At 44.3% G+C, this 18793-nt stretch overlaps 1 protein-coding gene across 1 annotated transcript in view; it reads left to right on the top strand.

Annotated features, from left to right (window-relative positions):
* Positions 1-18793, top strand: part of MAPK12 (mitogen-activated protein kinase 12) — an 86752-nt gene continuing 67959 nt past the window's right edge. The window contains exons 1-2 of the mRNA XM_030549193.1: positions 1-388; positions 1767-1896. Coding sequence (XP_030405053.1) covers positions 273-388; positions 1767-1896 — 246 coding nt within the window. The 5' untranslated portion in view covers positions 1-272. The remainder of the gene's footprint in view (positions 389-1766; positions 1897-18793) is intronic.

Consider the following 18793-nt stretch of genomic DNA (forward strand, 5'->3'; position numbering starts at 1 on the left):
CACTAAGCAGGCAGCCCCCAGATGCGGGGGGGAGGGAAGGGGATTCATTCACAGTGGCTCCAGCAGGACCTCCTCCTCCTTTGAGAGGGCATGCGGGGGGGGGGGGGGAACAAAGCAGGAGCCACATTCAATCTCCGCTAAGAGAGGGACCCACACACACACACCGAGAGCGCTTCCAAGCCCAGCCCCTCGCAGCAGCCCAGCCGCCGCAGCTCCCCTCTCCGCTCCTCAGGGCTCTTTGTTGGAAGGCGCCGACAGGGGGCTGAGTCACCATGTCCTCCACCAAGAAAGGCTTTTACCGGCAGGAAATCACGAAAACCTTATGGGAGGTGCGGGAGCGCTACCGGGACCTGCAGCCGGTGGGCTCCGGAGCCTACGGCGCTGTCTGGTGAGTGAGGCGGGTCTCCCCTCCCCAAGACACCCCCTGGCCGGGCGGGGCGCCCCGGCTGGAGTCGGGCTGCCCACTGCCTGCGCGCCCCGGCCGCGGGGGCCGACCTGGCGGCCCCCTTCACAGCCAGGGACTTGGCCCGCCCTGGCGCGGCCGGCGGCTCACGGGGGAGGCGGCGCGGCTCGGCTCCCTGGCTCGCGGGGACACCGGCCGGTTCCGCGGCCACTTTCGCTTTAATTCCTTCCAACTTTTTGTTTTGGCTGCGCCGGCCCGGCCCTCGCTCCCCCCGGTGCCGGTGTAATCGCAGCCAGTTCGGACGGGCAGCAGTTTGTGACATCGCCCCGGCCCGGCCCGGCCCGGCCAGGTCCTGTGCGGGGGGAAGGTGCTGGCTCTTCCCAGCCCAGGTGCGGCCCGCCCCGTTTCCTGCTCTGCCCGGGACTCACCGCCCATTTGCCCTGCTAGCCGGGCGCTTGCTGCCACGAAGTTGCAAGAAAAGCCCAGACCGGACAGTTCTACAGTAATCTGCCCCTAGGGGGAATCTCTTCCTCAAGTGCCAGGGGCAGCGAGTTTATGCCCTGAAGCATGAGGGTTTATGTCCCTTCTGTTTTTCTTCTCCTGTCTAGGTAGGGTGACCAGACAGCAAATGTGAAAAATCAGGAGGGGGATGGGGGGTAATAGGACCTTACATAAGAAAAAGAACCAAAAATCGGGACATCTGGTCACCCTATGTCTACGGTAACTTTGCATGTTCCCATACATAGAAATGCCCAAGCACTTTCCCACCCACCCTAAAGTCTTGTCCTCTGTGGTCTCCTGTGGCAGTGAGTTCCACAGTTACAGCATCCTATAAAATTGCATATCCCTATTATCCTTTTGCATTTCTACTTCATAAAAATGTTCCACTGTTTATTACAGTATGAGGGCTGATTGACCTCCGTGCCATCCATTACTTTATAGACCTTTGCTGTGGCTCATCTGACTTGGCTAAGGGCAATTGTCTATTTCGTAGCCAGTTCTTAATTTCCCTTCTTTCTACCTTTACCAAAAATCCTTTCTTAGTCCGATAAAATATAGTGGAATTAAGACATCTCTCTTTTTTCCTTCCTATTCCCATTTACAGTTTTCTAATACTAGCTTCTTTTCATCAAAGGGTCTGGGAGCATGCTAGAGTCTCAATAGCCTGGTAAGATACTTAGGGAGTTATTATCCCCGCTTTACCGTAGGATAAACAAAGGCACCGAGAGGTTATGTGACTTTGCCTTAGTCCCATGGCAGAGCACAGCCACACACTAGGAGTCCTCTAACCTATTGTTCAGTGCATCTTGGGTGGCAGGACTTGCAGCATCACTCCAGTCCTCACTTTCTTGTTCTGTTAAAGCTCAGCTATCGATGGAAGAAATGGCACCAAAGTGGCTATCAAGAAACTGTACCGCCCATTTCAGTCCGAACTCTTTGCCAAACGAGCCTACCGGGAACTGCGCCTCCTGAAACACATGAAGCATGAAAATGTGAGTTTAGTCATTAGCATATCCCCTCAAGTCTGTAGCTTGCACAACAAAATGCGTACACACCATCATGTACACTGCCTGACCCAGTGCCCCCCGGCCTCCACTATGCCCATAATCTGCCAAGGTAGATATGTCTTTGCATATCATCAGTAATTTAGCTGTAACAGAGATTTTTAGCCATGTATTACCAAAAGTCCTGATAAAGAGCAAAGCCATCAGTGGGTCAGCATGCAAAATCTGATGATGGGAGTTGTGTGTATGTGCCATCAGGGAGGAGGCATCAAAAAGTGACTATAGCTTCTTCTGTCTGCGTGATCATACATTTGTAACACTTGTCTTTGCCTCCTTTGTGGCTACTTCATTGTTTGTGGCTATCCTGAAGATTGTAAGCTATGAGGGATAGGATTTTTCTGTGTGTCTATGCGAAGCCTAGCACATTTGGGGCACTACTGTAATACAAACAAATCAATAAATATTCAGATATAAGCATTGTAACCTATGCTGTGAACATGCCTGTCTCCAACAATGGAAGGCTTGTTGGAGTGGAGGGATATGTGAGTAGCTTTGAGGATTAACTCAGGGTGATTTAGAAGAGTGTAAAATGGTTTTGTGAGGAGCAGCAGTCAAGACTGGCATTATTGGTGGACATACGGGATGGGGAAAGCAATAAGAAGAGTGAATAGGTAGAAGTAGAATTGTAAAGAGCCATGAAGATTAAGGTTATGTCTACACTAGAAACTTCAAAGTGCTGCTGAGGGAGCGCTTTGAAGTGCGAGTGTGGTCACGCGTGAGCTCTCCCAGCACTCCTGGTAATCCACCTCCACAAAGAAAACAGCTCCCAGTGCTTGGAGCCTGTCCACTCTAGCACTTTAAAGTGCTCAAACTTGCGCTCAGGGGAGTGATTTTTCACACCCCTGAGCCAGCAATTTAGAGCAGTATAAAATGTAAGTATAGCCAAGCCTTTAGGGTAACATTTTCAAAAATGCCTAAAAAAAACTTAAGAGCCTTAGTCCTACTGATTTTCAATGAGATTTAGGCTCCTAAATGCCTGAGATCAGGTCTACACTCAAAAGTTAATTTGTCCTAGCTACGTCTCTCAGGAGTGTGAAAAATCTACATGCCTGATTGATGTGGTTAAGCTGACCTAACCTCTGGTATAGACAGTCATAGGCACCGACTCTGTGGGTGCTCCAGGGCTGGAACATCCACGGGAAGAAATTGGTGGGTGCTCTGCACCCACCGGCAGCTCCCCGACCTGCCCCCTAGGCCCCAGCTCACCTCCGCCTCTTCCCCTGAGCATGCTGAAGAGTCCTGTGTCTGTCCCTCCCAGTGCTTGCGCCTCAAAACAGCTGTTTTGCATGGCAAGTGCTGGGAGGGAGGGGGGAGGAGGTGGAACACAGCACACTCAGGGAAGAGGCAGGGCCGGGGTGGGGATTTGGGGAGGGATCCAATAGGGGCAGGGAGGAGGCGGAGTGAGGGCAGGGCTAGGGCGCGAGCACCCACTGGCGCCAAGGAAAGTTTGTGCCTGTGTAGCATTATGTCAACCTAGCTACTGGGAGAACGCTTCCCGTTGCTGTAGTATGTGTCTACACTGAAGCACTACAGTGGCGCAGCTGCCATGCGCACTGGCAGCACCGTAGGGTTTCAAGTGTAAACAAGCCCTAAGTCACTTTTGAAAATGTCATTTAGGTGCTTCTTGAAAATTTTACCTAAAAGGAAAAGCTTGAATTGGATATAGTCAGTGGAAGAGGGAAACCAGAGGGTGATTCAGAGAAAATGAGAAGTTAGGAGGTGATACCGTCAATGTAGTGGAAGAGGAAAGTGATTGTAACAGCTGTGTTTGCTGTGGATTGGAGGAAGGTGATTTGTCAGGGAAGTGGAAGAGGATGAGGCTGCAGTAATTAAGACGGGAGGTGAGGGAGGAGTCAAAGATGACTCCCAAAATACATGCTAGATGGACAGGAAGGATAATAATATTGTCAACAGTGGGGCCATGGCTACTCTGGCGCTTTACAGCGCTGCAACTTTCGTGCTCAGGGGTGTGAAAAAAACACCCCCTGAGTGCTGTAAGATACAGCGCTGTAAAGCGTCAGTGTAAACAGTGCCGCAGCGCTAGGAGCGCGGCTCCTAGCGCTGCAAGCTTCACCCGTAGAGGATGTGGAGTACGTGCAGCACTGGGAGAGCTCTCTCCCAGCGCTGGCGCTGCGACCACACTTGAAACTTCAAAGCGCTGCCGCGCAAGTGTAGCCATACCCTCAGAGAGAATAGTAAGCAGTGGAAAGGGGTTCAGATGAAATCTCAGATTCAGTTTTAACGATGTTAAATTCAAGTTGATGGCTGGATTGCTAGGAAAAGCTCTCACAGAGAGAGAGGCTAAATTGTGACATTAGATGTAGGAAGGGAAGACAGGTCATTAGTGGAGAGGGTAATTTGTGAGTCACTGAGATACAGATGTTAATTGAAGATATCCCCTAAAGAGAGGGTGCATACAGTCAAGGACAAAGCTCTGTGGGGCTCCTGCTGGGAGGGGAGAAACCACAAAAGAAATGTTGAAAGAGTGATTGGAGAGGTAATAGGAGAACCAGGAAAGGACAGTGGCCAAGGTTCAAGGAGAGCATGATCAACAGTGCCTAAAGTGACAGAAAGGTCAAGGAGAACAGGTGGAGGCCGGGGCCTTAAATGTAGCCAGGAAGAAGTTGTAGAGACTTGGGTGAGAGAGAGGTTGATAGAGTGAAGGGGTTGAAGCCAGACTGGAAGGGGCCCAAGATGGAGGACCAATGTAATGGCTACAAATGGCATGTTCCAAGGGTTTAGAGGGGAAGGAAGGGAGGAGATGGAGACATATTAGAAAGAGAGGGAGAGTGGGGCAAGTGGCAAAACATTTGAGGATGTGGGAGATCAGACCATGCTTTTAATCTGAAAGGAGCAGTTTGCTTGAAAAGAGCAAGTGCTTTTCCAGGAGGGAGAGTGGGAGCAAGGGAGGCTAACGGCTTGGAATAGCCAATCCTTGTCATTGAAAATGATGGTATTGACACTTAGAACACAGCACCAACACTATCTGAGTTCAGTTTTAAAACTAATCTGTGAAACACCTTGGTTTCCTGTCTAGATGAAGCAGACTGTACTTTAGACTTACACACCCACTAGCCTCTGTCCCTCAGGCATTTTAGCCTTAAGCCTCCTTTTATAATTTATGGTCAATTCATTTCACTCACTGCACCCCTAAAGTAATTGTGTTCTGCCATTAGCAGCTAGCATTTTATATGTTCAAAGTGCTGTTCAGTTAATGTTTGTACATCACGTAGACTTTTTTACTACATTTGGAACATTCACAAAGCATTCTGACTGAACACTTAGGAGATGATGGACTCATGCAGTTACCAAGTGTCCATCATAGCTGGGTGATTTTTTTCCCCCCAGTTTCTCAGAGTAATCTGTCCTTCACTTGGCTAGCGTTCTTCAGCTGTATATGCCCTTTGTGTTGCATGTGCCCTTTGGGATAGTAATCTTGAACTCTTCCATGTGCTCACTTGACATTAAAGACTCTAGAAGAGAGCAGCCTCTGGGGATGTGATCTCAATCCATAAAAGGCTTAAGAATCACTATATATGAAGGAAATGAGTAATTTAAGGTCTCAGAAGGGAAATCAAGGAGTGATAACTTAAAGCTATTGGAGGAACAGTTTAGGCTAGATATTAAGGAAGAGTTCATCACAAGGCTCCTAGAACAAAGCCTGAGCAAGTGGTATCTGTACTAGGAATTAGTGGGGATTGAGGGGGGTAGAAATCAACCACTCTTCACAGCCAGGGGTAGCTGGACCAGCAACACAGCCCCTCTGAGGTTTCCCAGCCACTGAATATAGACATGTATAGATCCAGAGGCCCCCTACTCCAAGCCACCCCAGTGGTTCCTCTGCAGAAACATGCACTGGACCCACCACCACTGTGCCCCAACAACTCCCTCTTCTTTGGACAACCCTGCCACAGAGCTGAAGTGACACTGAGTATCTTAAGGGGCCTTCCTGCATTTGAATGGACTTCTGGTAACAGCAGTTACTCAGTGGAATAGCTATAAAGTAAGGGGGCTCAGAGTACCATAGCTGCAGTTATTTAAGAAAAAGTTCCAAAAGACATTAATGGGAAAGATATAGTGGGTAGTCCTTTCCTGGTTCTACTATAAATACAATTGTTATAAAATATGAATAGAGTTGCAGTGCTGGTTTCCAAAATAAGATGATGTCGGAACAGGACAGAGGTGAATATTACTAATATTTGTCTTATCTATCTTAGGTTTTAATAGCACCTAGCCAATAATATCTAGAGTAGGCAGTATATAACAGGTAATCTATCAGCACTGCACGCCAACATTAACAGTGCTGCTGCTGCATTTTATGCTCGGGACACTGCTGCAATATTGGATTAATCTGCTAGTACTCAGTCTTCTTCAATTTGCTTTTTTCACCCTCAAGATGTAAATGATTTATAGATTCTGGAATGTCATCAGAGTTAAAATTATATCCAATTTTCTGTGTATAATGTTTTTCTTAGAAAGTATCTTCTGCAGTAGTTAAGCAATTAATATGGAATTCTTATGAAAAGTATTTGTCTATTATTGACAATAGAACTATTGCAATTATTTTTTTCATTTGTGAAGCCATGTGATAGAATATGTCAAGTAGCTAGTAAAATGAAAGATCATACATGATGCTGAATATATGTGGCTTATTCAGCTGTAATCATTTCACTTGACGGCATATTCAGAATGATAGAAGAATATGTCTTGGTATGATATATTATGTCAAAAATCCTTGCAATAATTCTTTGAACTTTCATCATGGTATGCTTACTCTATCCACTACTGTACCACAACAGTGCATCAGCACATTTGGAAGTAACTACTATCGATATTCTAGAATGCCTTACCCACATGAGTAATCCTTATTGGAGCATTCCTATTGACTTCAGTGGGACTGCTCACATGAGTAAGGGTTGTAGGATCAGTCACCTAGGGAACAGTCCTGCAAATATGTGAGTTGTCTTACTGAATTTAACTGGAATGTCATCACAGGTGGAGCTACTCATATCAGTAGATGTTTAAGCATTTTCAAGACACAGCCCCAGATCATAAATCTCTGGATGCTGGGATACTGTCTTCTTTTATGTACTCCAGATCTTTGTGCATGTTGGTGGCTTTGAAACAACAGTACACTATTAAATGTACTATAGAAGAGAGGTTTTCAAATTGTGGTCCGTGAGCTCCATTCAGGTGGTCTGCGGATAGTTCCCTCTAGGATGCACGCCTGGGCGGCCGCACACAAGAGAATTAAAGGCCACCTTCCTAATTAGTGGAGCCATGCAGGCATGGCTCGACAAATTAGGTGCCTGGACCATGGAGGTAAGGTGAAGTGGTAACCTTGGGGGAAAGTGGAGGTTGATAGGAAGGGACAGTGGGGTGAGAAGCAGGGCTGGGGGGGGAATTTGGGATGTGCAGAGCTGCAGTGGCCAGAGAAAGAGGCAACTTTCCCCAGCTCCAGGGCTGCGGTTGCCGGGGAGAGACGGCCGTCCTTCCCAGCCCCAGCTTAAGGGCTGCTGCCACAGGGGAGAGAGCGCACATCCGTTGCATTAGAAAGGTAAGACTATTTATATTAAAATATGAATTGTGTGCTTTTATTTGTAGAACAAAAAAACATTATTTATTTTTAAGGTTTTTTTATATAGTGCTTTTATCCAAAGTGCTTTACAATAGTTAGCTAACGGTACAAACAACATTTGAAAAGATCATTAAGTGATCCGCCGAGGGTCTCAGCAATTTTCAAGGGGTCCGCGAAAAAAAAAGTTTGAGAACCACTGCTATAGAAGATTTTATGAAGGCAACAAAGTCTTGGTGATGCGAGACTTCACTTCAGCCCTCTGCTGCTGAATAGATGTGGAGAAGTGATGTGAGACTACAGAGGTTTTGTGTGTGAGGGTTGTTGTGTTTGTGGAGCAGAGAAGTGAGAACTTGGGAGATTCTGTTCCATTTGTATCCAAATTACAAAATGAACCATTTAAGCTAGTAGCAGTAGTGTCCATCTTTTTTTTAGTCTTTAGAGTTTACCTTTAATTTGAAAAATTCTGGGTATAAGCTGATGGAGGATATCGTGGAGGTCAAGGCATCAACCCATACAGAAAAACAGGCTGTTTACCAATAGGAGGATTTTTTAGCACTTTTTTTTCTTTTGAACTTGACGTTAAATCTATAATTGTTACCTTTACAACTCTCTACATTATAGGTTTAAATCTGAACGGAAAAGAAAAAGTTGTTTGTGATACCCAGAAGGATACAAATATTTTAATGTACCAACTTTGGACCTGATCCTGCAAACACGTTTGCTTACCTCTCCACCCATGAATCATCCCACTGAGATCAATGGAGCATAAAGTTAAATATGTGCAGGTACTTGCAAGATCAGGTTCTCTGTTACTTCCATTTGACAAATGATTTTGGTTTTGGTTTTGCACACTAAATGGAGCTGGCATTAACATGCCTGTTTTCATTCAACAACAATTTGTATAGCAACCGATATTAAATCCATCTTGGTGTCCTTCTGGGGATATTTGTTAGTTAATGGCTGTTGCAAAGCCACCAGTAGGAGTGCAGAATATGAGGGGGGATTTTATGATGCTCAAAAACAGTATCTGTTGTTAAAATAATTTATTTTAATTTCTCAGCAGTGGAGTGAAATGTTTTAAAATATCCTACTGATAAAACCTAGAAGATGTCCTTGACCCAACCCTTCCAAATATAAATTCAGAACATATTTTTGGTCTGAATCCCTTGATAAATGACCTATAATATTTCAAAGTTTTGAAATGGTTCATGTAATACAGATGTTTTCTCTTCCTTGGAACACTGTGTTTAGAGATTCAGATTCAATATTATTTATTTAGAAGAAACTCTATACTGTTCTCCTATTCATTGTTTGATTTACTGATCATTCTCTAGTGTATTCCCATGTCCAAAAAGCAATGTATGTTTTATAATATAAGAAATATGTTACTTTTTCCTGACTTTTGGAGAAAATTCAGGTGTGTATTAGATACCAAATCAGCTCACAATCGCCATATATTTTTCTGAGTAAGCTACAGCCTTCCAGTTTTTAGATAGATAATATTAAACAAACTGAACTCTGTGTTTTGCAAAATGCTCATATTGTAGGGCTATTTGTTTAGACTTATACAGTGCGCCTATCAGGAAACTCTAAATCCATGAACAATTTAAAATGCATTTTATCAAATAATTCATCCTGAGGCAGTGTCAAAGCTAAAACAGCCCCTATCCCACCTGAACTGATGTTCGCCTGCCCACCCATTCATCTACCTACAAAATGCCTGAGTAATAGGTAGACTTTCCGACATGTCCTGAATGCAAATAATTTCAGGTTATGTCAGATCAAGGGAGTAAAGTGCCCTTTGCTGAGAAACTCCCTGTCCCCAGCTGAACAAATCTTGGGACTGCCAGCTCAACATCTTGGTTGATCTCAGCTTCCAGTTAAAACATGGGAAGAGTGGCAGTTTCTAAGATAAAACCCAAAGCAGGAAGGAAGTTATAGATCCAAACATGCATCTTGGATTGCAACAGGAAGTATAATGAAAGTCTGCAGTTTTTGGAGCATAGACTCACTGCAAGGAATACTGCTATGTAATTGGGCAGCCACTTTTGGCACCAGCTAAAATTTCACCTTCGTCAGGTGTAGACTCCAACAGAGTGCAAGGCAGTAATGTAGGCTGGAAGTGACAAAGACATACGAGTGTGAGAGATCACATTCAAAAGACACATTCGTAACTTTTTTGCCAAGAACAGATGGAAAAAAGCATTCTTGGCCACCTCTGCTGTCTGTGTATTCAGAAAAGCCAAGGATCTAACAGAATCCCCAAGTATGAACTTCAGTAACAAAAGGCTGGAAAATCTTCAGTGCAGTGACATATCACTTCTGTCACTTCCTTTGTTGGTTTTTGACAACCTACCAATTTTCCTTTCTGGACCAAGCTTCAGCTAACTAGCTGTCTTCCAAGCCCCAAGCTTGGCTAGACATTAGGAAAGCAAATCAATTGCACAAACTTGAACCAATCAAACAGAGATGTAGAGCTGAAGGTCATCAGCATTCTGATGTCACTGTAACCCACACCTTCTTTCTATCTCCCCAACTGGCCCTATGTACACAACTGAACAGGATGAGTGACAGAATAGAACCCTGCAATACATCACAGAAAAGAGCCCTCAGGGCAGTTGAGAAAGCAAATATTACTATGAGACCTCTCAGAGAAAAGACTGGAGCTACTCCAGCCTGACTTGAGAGTCTGTAGGCATGTTGACATCACTCCTTGGTCATGTTGCTGGAGTGTTACTTCCTCACCACACAAGTCAGCATCCAGTAGTCAGATGAGTCCTGATGCTCTTTTATTTTACAAAGAGCATCATCTCCTTCCTCTCTCAGGACAGTAGTGAATCTATGACTGGGTAGGGAAGTTTTCTCCTGATTGTTCTGCTACTTTTTCTTCTTGGTTATTGTGGCAGGGTGCTGCTAGAGAGGCCTTAATCAGTTCCTGCTACTCCAGCCCCAATCAGGGGGATTGGGTTGGGGCTGGGTAGATAGCCTGATGCTTGCCTGGTAACTGGCCACACCTGCCAGCTTTGTTTGCAGGAGCTATAAGGCTGGGAGGAAGTGAGGGCAGGAGGGGAAGGTCAGGCTCAGAGAGAGGTGGGAGTTGCCTAGTCTTTTGCTGGCCAGGCCTGTGGTAGGCCAAACTGTTGTAAAAAGCCTGTATATAGTTGGAAACTGGTGGTGGGGACTTGTACATAAATAAAGGGCAACAGTCTGAAGTGTCCCTGAGTCTCTGAGAAGAGAGGGAGAAGGACCGAACCGGAGGGGCATTAGTTATTCATTCTTTCATTAAATGGGGAATGGAATTATGTGGGGACTCTTAGAAGGGCAGAGTGCTCAGCCTGTCAGGATTATGTGGAGGAGAGAGAAGGGAGTTCTCTATCCATCAGCAGTGATCCTTTTCTTTGGTGGAGTGGAATGGACAGCCACTGAAGAGAGACCCATTCAGGAAGAAAGGTGGCTGCAGGACAGGCCTGGTGGCAAGGTAGTTTAAGGAGGAAAAAGGGTGCCTTAGAATACTATATGAATGCAGAGACCCTGTGATGTGAGGGTAAAGGATGTGATGTGAGATATAAATATGCACAAAATGAAGTTAACCCAGAAGGAAATAAACTATGTGATCTGCAAGCGATATCCACAGCAGGGGTAACTCCTATAGTATAAGAATGTCCTTACATTTGCAGTATGAGTGCCAAAGTCACTCAGCTTCACTGTTTTTCCCATGCATAACACCTACTATGTGAGGCACTTACAACATGAAATGTGCCCTACATTATGTATTAACATATTTAAAATCTGAAACTGCTGGTGATATGCTGCATCTAAGTTCAGAAAACTTTTCTTTATATACACCAGTGGTTCTCAAACTTTTGTACCGGTAACCCCTTTCACATAGCAAGCCTCTGAGTGTGACCCCCCTCCCCCATATAAATTAGAAATACTTTTTTATATATTTAACACCATTATAAATGCTGGAGGCAAAGCAGGGTTTGGGGTGGAGGCTGACAGCTCACAACCCCCATTTAATAACCTTGTGACCCCCTGAGGGATCCCAACCACCAGTTTGAGAACCCCTGATATACACCTTGTGGAATCATTCCTCAGATAAGACCGCTTCAGTAAATGAAACCATATTAAAACATAGCATATTTTTTTCAGTTCTAAAATACATCAGTATAATTAAAACAGAATCAGTGCTTGTACTAACATATTTATTAGTCTAGAGATATTTGTACACAGCCAACGTTAAAGCGCTGCCGCTTTAATAAAGAATAAATAGTGAGGAATAAAGAAAAGTGGGTTTGCTCTTACAGTTAAAATCTAGTATACAGAAGACAATCTGCATTTTGCAGAAAAGCATAATTTGATATTCAAAAAAGGAATTATATATCTGCTCAAAGAAGCCACTGAAGTCTTTATCCAGTTACGTTGTTATATCTATTCAGATACTTAAAAAAAATTAATTTACATCCTTGAGTCCTGTAGTCTGATCTGGGTGGATTCTTGTATGTATGGAGTTCTGTAACTGTTAGAGTCACTGAAGCTCTGCAGGGGTGCAAGGGTCCACCCACGCAGATCATACTGCAACATCGGGCCATACTGATAACATGGTTGGCAAACAACGAAGTTTGATGAACAAATCGGGCTTGAAATTTATCCAGACCATCTTCAAATATATATGTAAAACCCAAAGTTCACTAGAAACAGAAATATGGACAATCTTGGAAATAAAAACTCTCTATCAGACAAAAATAACAAAGAGGATATGACAAAACCTACATCAGAAATCCTATAGTAATTCCACAGTGCTGAAATTATCGTGGTATAACTTTTTTTCATTTGATTATAATTTTATTAGTTCATATTAAATAAAATATAACAAACAGTTTTCACTGTTCATCAAGCCATAATGCAAGGCGGAGTCAGTATATCAGTCACGCAAACATTTTGAATAACAGGAATCTTTTATACCAATAAAGGGTGGTATCCGTATTGGGACACATCCCTGGCTATGAGACAGATGTCCTGCTTCATTCATAACCCACCATTCCTGGTAGCTGGGATGTGTCCAGTTACGAATAACGGCATGCTTCAGAAAGTGTTGATAGGATCAATAGAGCAACAGCTGTTTTGTAAAATATCTGTTCCTTTATCTCTGTTCCTATTGTCATACAATTCTAGTCTTCGAAGTGCAAGTGTTCCATGTAGAGGAACCATGTCTCGTGGAATTTATTATGCTGCTCCCATACTGTCTATGTCCTAGTCACTCATTTTAAATAGTTGACGCTCATTTCCAATGGTCTGTGTTTGCTTTTAAATTTGATTTCCACAAATTCAGTATTTTGTTTCTTAACAGCTGACGAAAAATCATTCATTCTAGCCAGCACTTGGGAAAACATCCCCAGCGCACACTGGCCTGAGGAAGGCTACTAGCCAGAGTTACAAATACCTTTGTGGCCACTCCCAGTCAGTTGCACCCTCTGCAGCTGAAAGGAATAAAACAGTTGTGAATGGTCTTCAGTTGTAACACACTGTCATCTTGATATTGAATATTTTTGTAGCTGCTCGGTAGGAGAGTGCAAGAAAGGAGGAGGAGGAGAGTTTGGAGAGGCAGCCAAGATAGAGCTGCTCTCCAGCCTGCTTTGAGAAGTCATAAGGCAACAGCACTCCAAGAGAGCTAAGGGTTTGTAGCTCTCAGATTGGTTCTGACACGCCAGTGAAGTCGAACATTGGAACCAAGATGTCAGTGTTAATAGCTAACACTTGACATATGATTAGATACTTTTATCCAGAGTAGACTTAGGGCAAGTCTACACTATACATTTACATCAGTATAACTATATCAGTCGGGTGTGAAAAATCTACATCCCTGAGTGATACAGTTATATCGACTAATCCCTGGTGTAGACAGTGTTATGTTGATAGGAGAGCTTCTCCTGTTGACATAGCTACTGCCTCTCGAGGAGGTGGATTAACTAAACCGACTGGAGCAGCTCTTCTGTCAGTGTAGTAGCGTCTTTGCTGAAGCACTGTAGTGGTGCAGCTGTGCTGCAGCAGTAGCATTTTAAGTGTAGGCCTGCCGTTAGGGCTTAATTCTCTCTTCTTTGAATAGTAGTAGAAATAAAACTGTTTCAAACAGGGTTTCATTAAGTACCCAAAGAGGTAGCTAAACTTAATGAACAGCCCTCTTTGTAGATGTAGACTGCAGGGAAAGCAGAATTTAGCTGACAAGTTCCCAATCCCTCCAATCTTGTGCTATTCATATTGCCACTTTTGCATGCAAAAAAAAAAAAAAAAAAAAAAGTGAGTTTTTTGTGGTACACTATATTTCATCAACTGTTTGAAAATTGTATTTGATCAGAAATATGTGTATATGGCTACAAAGATTTTAGAAATGTGCTCAGACAGATAGTAGCCATTTGTGAGAGATGTAATAATAAATACTGCTAGAAACTGCACAAACTTTTAAAGTTTTCCCCACTGTGTGGTCATTTTTAGGGATTATAAGGAATTGGGCCCAAAGATGTCTGCACCCTCAGTGAAGTTTTCATATATTTCTGATAAGTGGAATATACACTCATATTGTAATCACAGCCTACGTATGCTCAGAAGGATTCCTACCTATAAAACAAGAGAGGCATGCTGAAGCACAAATCTCTTCAGGAAAAATGAATTTTCAGTTTCAGAGAGCAGTCCTGGTTCCCTCACCCTCCTTCACCACAGGCAGTAATGGATTATGAGAGCACGGAAGAATTTAACTGATCTGTCCCACAATTGCCATGGAAACATATCTACAGATTTGAGGCTATTTTTTCATCAGTTGCACCACATTTAAATGTTATTCTGTCTTTGGCCGCAGGTATCCCTTGCTTCCTTATGTGCCCTGATACAGGTAGGCACTTAAGCATGTTAACAATGGGACCTAAGCACATACTTATAGTTAAACATATGCTAAGTGCTTTCCTCAATTAGGGATGTTTTCCTGAACAGGGACCTCACCAGGTATGTCTACAACAGTATTTTGGAGCAAGTCTCACAGCCAGGGATGACAGACTTGGGAAAGTGGGGCTTGGTATAGACAACATCTTGAAGTTGTGACTCAGATTCTGAAACCCACCCAACCTCCCAACATTTCAACTTTCTACATTCTTTAAATAGGCTGTAATTTTTCTCTCTCATGTCTTCTAAATGAATACTATAACCATTTAAAAAAGAATTAACAGAATGTGTCTCGTGAAAATAAGTAACCTTTATTCTGCATGTTTCTCTCTTCTCACTTTCCTGGAATCTTCCTGTGTCATATAATGTTTTCTCTAATGTATGATCTGAACTTGAAAACACTGTCTTGACTAGAGCATCTAGTGAGACTGTTCATGGTACTATGCTGCTCAATAGTAAGCATTTGCAGAATCAGCCCCCTAAATTGTAAGCTAGGGCAGGGTCCATGGGTGGAAGCCTGGGTCCATTGAAGTCAGTGGGAGTTTTTCCATTGACTTCAGTGGAGCCAGAATTTTACCCTCATATTTTTACTACATAAAGCACCATGTACATCTATAATACTGTATACAAATGTTCAGTACGTAAATGCTGATGGATACTGATAGATGAACAATAATAATTAAAGGTAGGTTCCAACGTTTTTTGTAAGAGTTACTTAAGCTAAGGAACATATTGAAACTATGTAGCCACAAATGGTAAAATTCAGGAGAGAGAATCGACTCCATTTTTTAATCTTGATGTAATTTACATTAATTTTAGCTTTAGCTTTAAAAATAATTAAATAAATAATTGCAGGCAGCTTGATGGTACAACATAAAAATAAATACAAAAATGTAATTTAAACTCTCTGTTGGCTGGTGCTAATGGATGTGCTGCCCAATTAGGTCTGTCAAATGGACTCTGATGCCTCTGGATTCCCAAACTAGCAAACATTGTATATTAAAGAGAGTGGCTGTGATGGTTCTTGGGCACCCAAAATTGTGAGTCACCTTGTTATCCCCTGCCTCCAGTGTGAGGGAGACTTGCCTGTGCCTGGGTGGGTGTCAGCTCCTCTAATACCACCAGCCTGTCATCCACATAGGCACTCTCCTCTGTGCTATGCCAGCCCTGTCTTCGCTTTCCAAGTTAACTACAGATGTACCCAGTCTCTGAATCCCTTTGAATCATTCCTCTGTGATAATCAGCCCTTGACACTGGCTACTTGAAGAAATCCCAGATCCGCTGCTCCCAAAGGAGCAATGTACCTTAAACCATTGCTCCTGTAAGCCACACAGCACTTGTGAGCACTTACAATAAAACAAAAATAAGTTTATTTAAGAAAGGGTAAAGATTTAACTAGAAATGAGAGGTTACAGAGTGGTAGCCATGTTAGTCTACATCAGCAAAAACAACGAGGAGTCCTTGTGGCACCTTAGAGACTAACAAATTTATTTGGGCATAAATTTGTTAGTCTCTAAGGTGCCACAAGGACTTCTAGTTGTTTTTGCTAGAAATGAGAGACAGTGATGGAAACTAATGGTTTCAATCTAAAATGCAAACTTGGGTCTATTCTTATTAATAGTTACCTTTTCACTCTAAGTAGGTTTCCCCCCCAAAGTTCAAAATGTTGCAAAGCTGACCAGTTTCCCAAGAACCTGGATCTAAAAGTTTGTGGAAACATCCCCTCTCTATAAAGAGGTTCCTTCAGTGAATGGATCCATAGTGCTTCTCCCTCCTCTATGTCACACTGAAAACAACCTTCTACTCACAGACAGGGTGAACCACTGTCTTGTTTGTTCCTTCTAAGTGGTTTTGATTGTTTGCATTTGCCTTTAATGGTTTCCCATTGAAAATCCTAGTATTGCGCAAAGCTAAATAATTGAGCTTTGCATTGCATCACCAGCTAAACAGGGTGGGGTGACAACTCCCCCCCATCCAAATGGGCCATCACTCAGACACATTATCTCCTAATGACTAAGGCCATGTCTACGCTGGCAGAGGTTTTTTTGCTGCAAGTTTTATGAACGATCAAAAAGCGCTAACAGAAAATTGTTGTTGCATGTGCACACTGTCTTCCTCGGTCAACGAAGTGCGTCCACTCTCGGGGCAATAGCATCGACAGTGAGAGCAATCTACTGTGAGCAATCTACTGTGGGTAGCTATCCCACAGTTCAGGTTTCCACCTGGCGCGAGGTCTTGTGGGAAGGCAGAATGGATTGCAGCGCATCATGGGTCTGGGTTCAGTGTCCCATGATGCATTTCTTTCCATCCCAGCATTCCATGTGCTTCTGTCTTTGGTTTGTGGAACTTTTCAACATCCCTTGTGTAGTGGGATGGTTACCCCACTCCTGCCCTGAAGGGCTTAAAGCAGCCCTGGGGAGGGCTGTGGCTGGGAGAAAGCAGCTACTAAGCTGATTGGGGAAGCAGCCGCAGCTGGGCCATGCCCCAATCAGGCCACAGCTGGCCCTATAAGAGGGCTGGGGCCAGAAGCCAGAGACAGACTCTCTCTAGCTTTGAGAGGGAGGGACCTGGCTGCAGGAAGCTGAGAGCAGGTACCTGGAGTGGAACAGGGCTGGGGGAAGGCCAAGGGAGCTGAGGAGCTCCGGCCTGGAAACTCCCCAGGCTGCAGTCTAGTAGAAGGCCAATTAGGTACTGAGGTTTCAGGGGGACAGCCCACGAGCAGGCAGACGCAACAGGTCCAAACCCCCCTTGCCTATGATGAGTGGCTTTTACACAGCAGTCTGCCCCAGTGAGTGGGGGCTAGATGGTGACTAGCAGTAGCTCATGACTGAGACAAGGTGGGGATAGAGGGTTGGGGGTTCCCCTCCGTGGGGAGACCTTGAGACTGGGGAGGTATTGCCCCAAAGACAAGGGGCACTAGGTCCTGGGAGGGACACGGGGGCCAGCAGCAGTGTGACATTGGCCTGCAGAGGGTGCTTCGGAGGCTGGATGAGCTAATTCCCTGAGAGACCAGCAGGAGGCGCCACAGCAGTGAGTTGTGCACCGCAACATGTTGAAGGAATGGATCCCACACTGCTCTCTGATGCTCTTCTAGCAGGCAGTAGCACATCGTGAATGGCAGTACAGTTAATTGTGAAGTTCTGAACTCAGTGGGATTCATAGTTGCATGAAGTGCTGTCTGACATTGATAGGAGCAACCTTTGATTACTTTTGGAATTCACAGAACAGCTGAACGTGGTGGAACATCATTTTTGGACTTGGAAAGCTAGCACTGAGTGTTGGAATCGCATCGTTGTGCAGGTCTGGGATGACGAGCATAACTTTTCGATGAGAAAAGCCACCTTCCTGGAACTGTGTGCTGAGCTCACCCCAGTCCTTCGATGCAGGGACCCCGAAATGAGAGCTGTCCTCTCGGTGGAGAAACACATGGCACTCGCAGTGTGGAAGCTGGATAACACCAGACTGCTACCGGTTGGTTGCAGATCAGTTTGGAGTCGGGAAGTCGACTGTTGGGACTGTGTTAATGCAAGTGTGCAGGGCCATTAATCACATCCTGTTGTGAAGGACCAAGACTCTTGGCAATGTGCGTGAAATAGTGGATGGCTTTGCAGAAATGAGTTTCCCTAACTATTGAGGGGCAATAGATGGCACATATATTCCAATTTTGGCACTGGACCACCTTGCGACAGAGTACATCAATAGGAAGGAGCACTTCTCCATGGTGTTGCAGGTGCTTGTGGATCACTGCAGGCATTTTACTGACATCAATGCAGGGTGGTCCAGAAAGGTGCATGACACACGTATCTTCAGGAACACCAACCTGTACTGAAAGCTGCAAGTGGGGGCTTTCTTTCCTGACCAGAAGATTACAGAAGGGGATGTTGAAATGCCCATAGTGATCCTGGAGACCCAGTGTACCCCTTAATGCCATGGTTCATGAAACCTTACACGGGAAACTTAGATAGCAGTAAGGAGTGTTTCAAGAATAGTAAAATACACCTCTAATAACATACCAATTACTTTCTCACTCACTCTTGACAAGCATATGCATGGTGACTTTACCTAGCGGCGAGGGGCATTTTACATGGGGAGAAAATCAATATGAAAGGGATTCAGTGCAGTCGACGAGGGACAATATTTTAAATTTTTCCATCCTTTTCCATAGGTGGGCGTTACTGTACCAGATATCTCACTCCTGAGGGCAAATAGGGAAGCAAGAGTGCATCTACTACATGCCCTGGTCCCTGTGTTGCTCATCTGTGTGCTGCTTTGGTCCCGGTGCAAGTAATTGCAGAATGGCGCAGGAAAGGGACA

This window comes from Gopherus evgoodei, chromosome 1 (genome assembly GCF_007399415.2).
Source record: "Gopherus evgoodei ecotype Sinaloan lineage chromosome 1, rGopEvg1_v1.p, whole genome shotgun sequence".
Taxonomy (NCBI): Eukaryota; Metazoa; Chordata; order Testudines; family Testudinidae; genus Gopherus; species Gopherus evgoodei.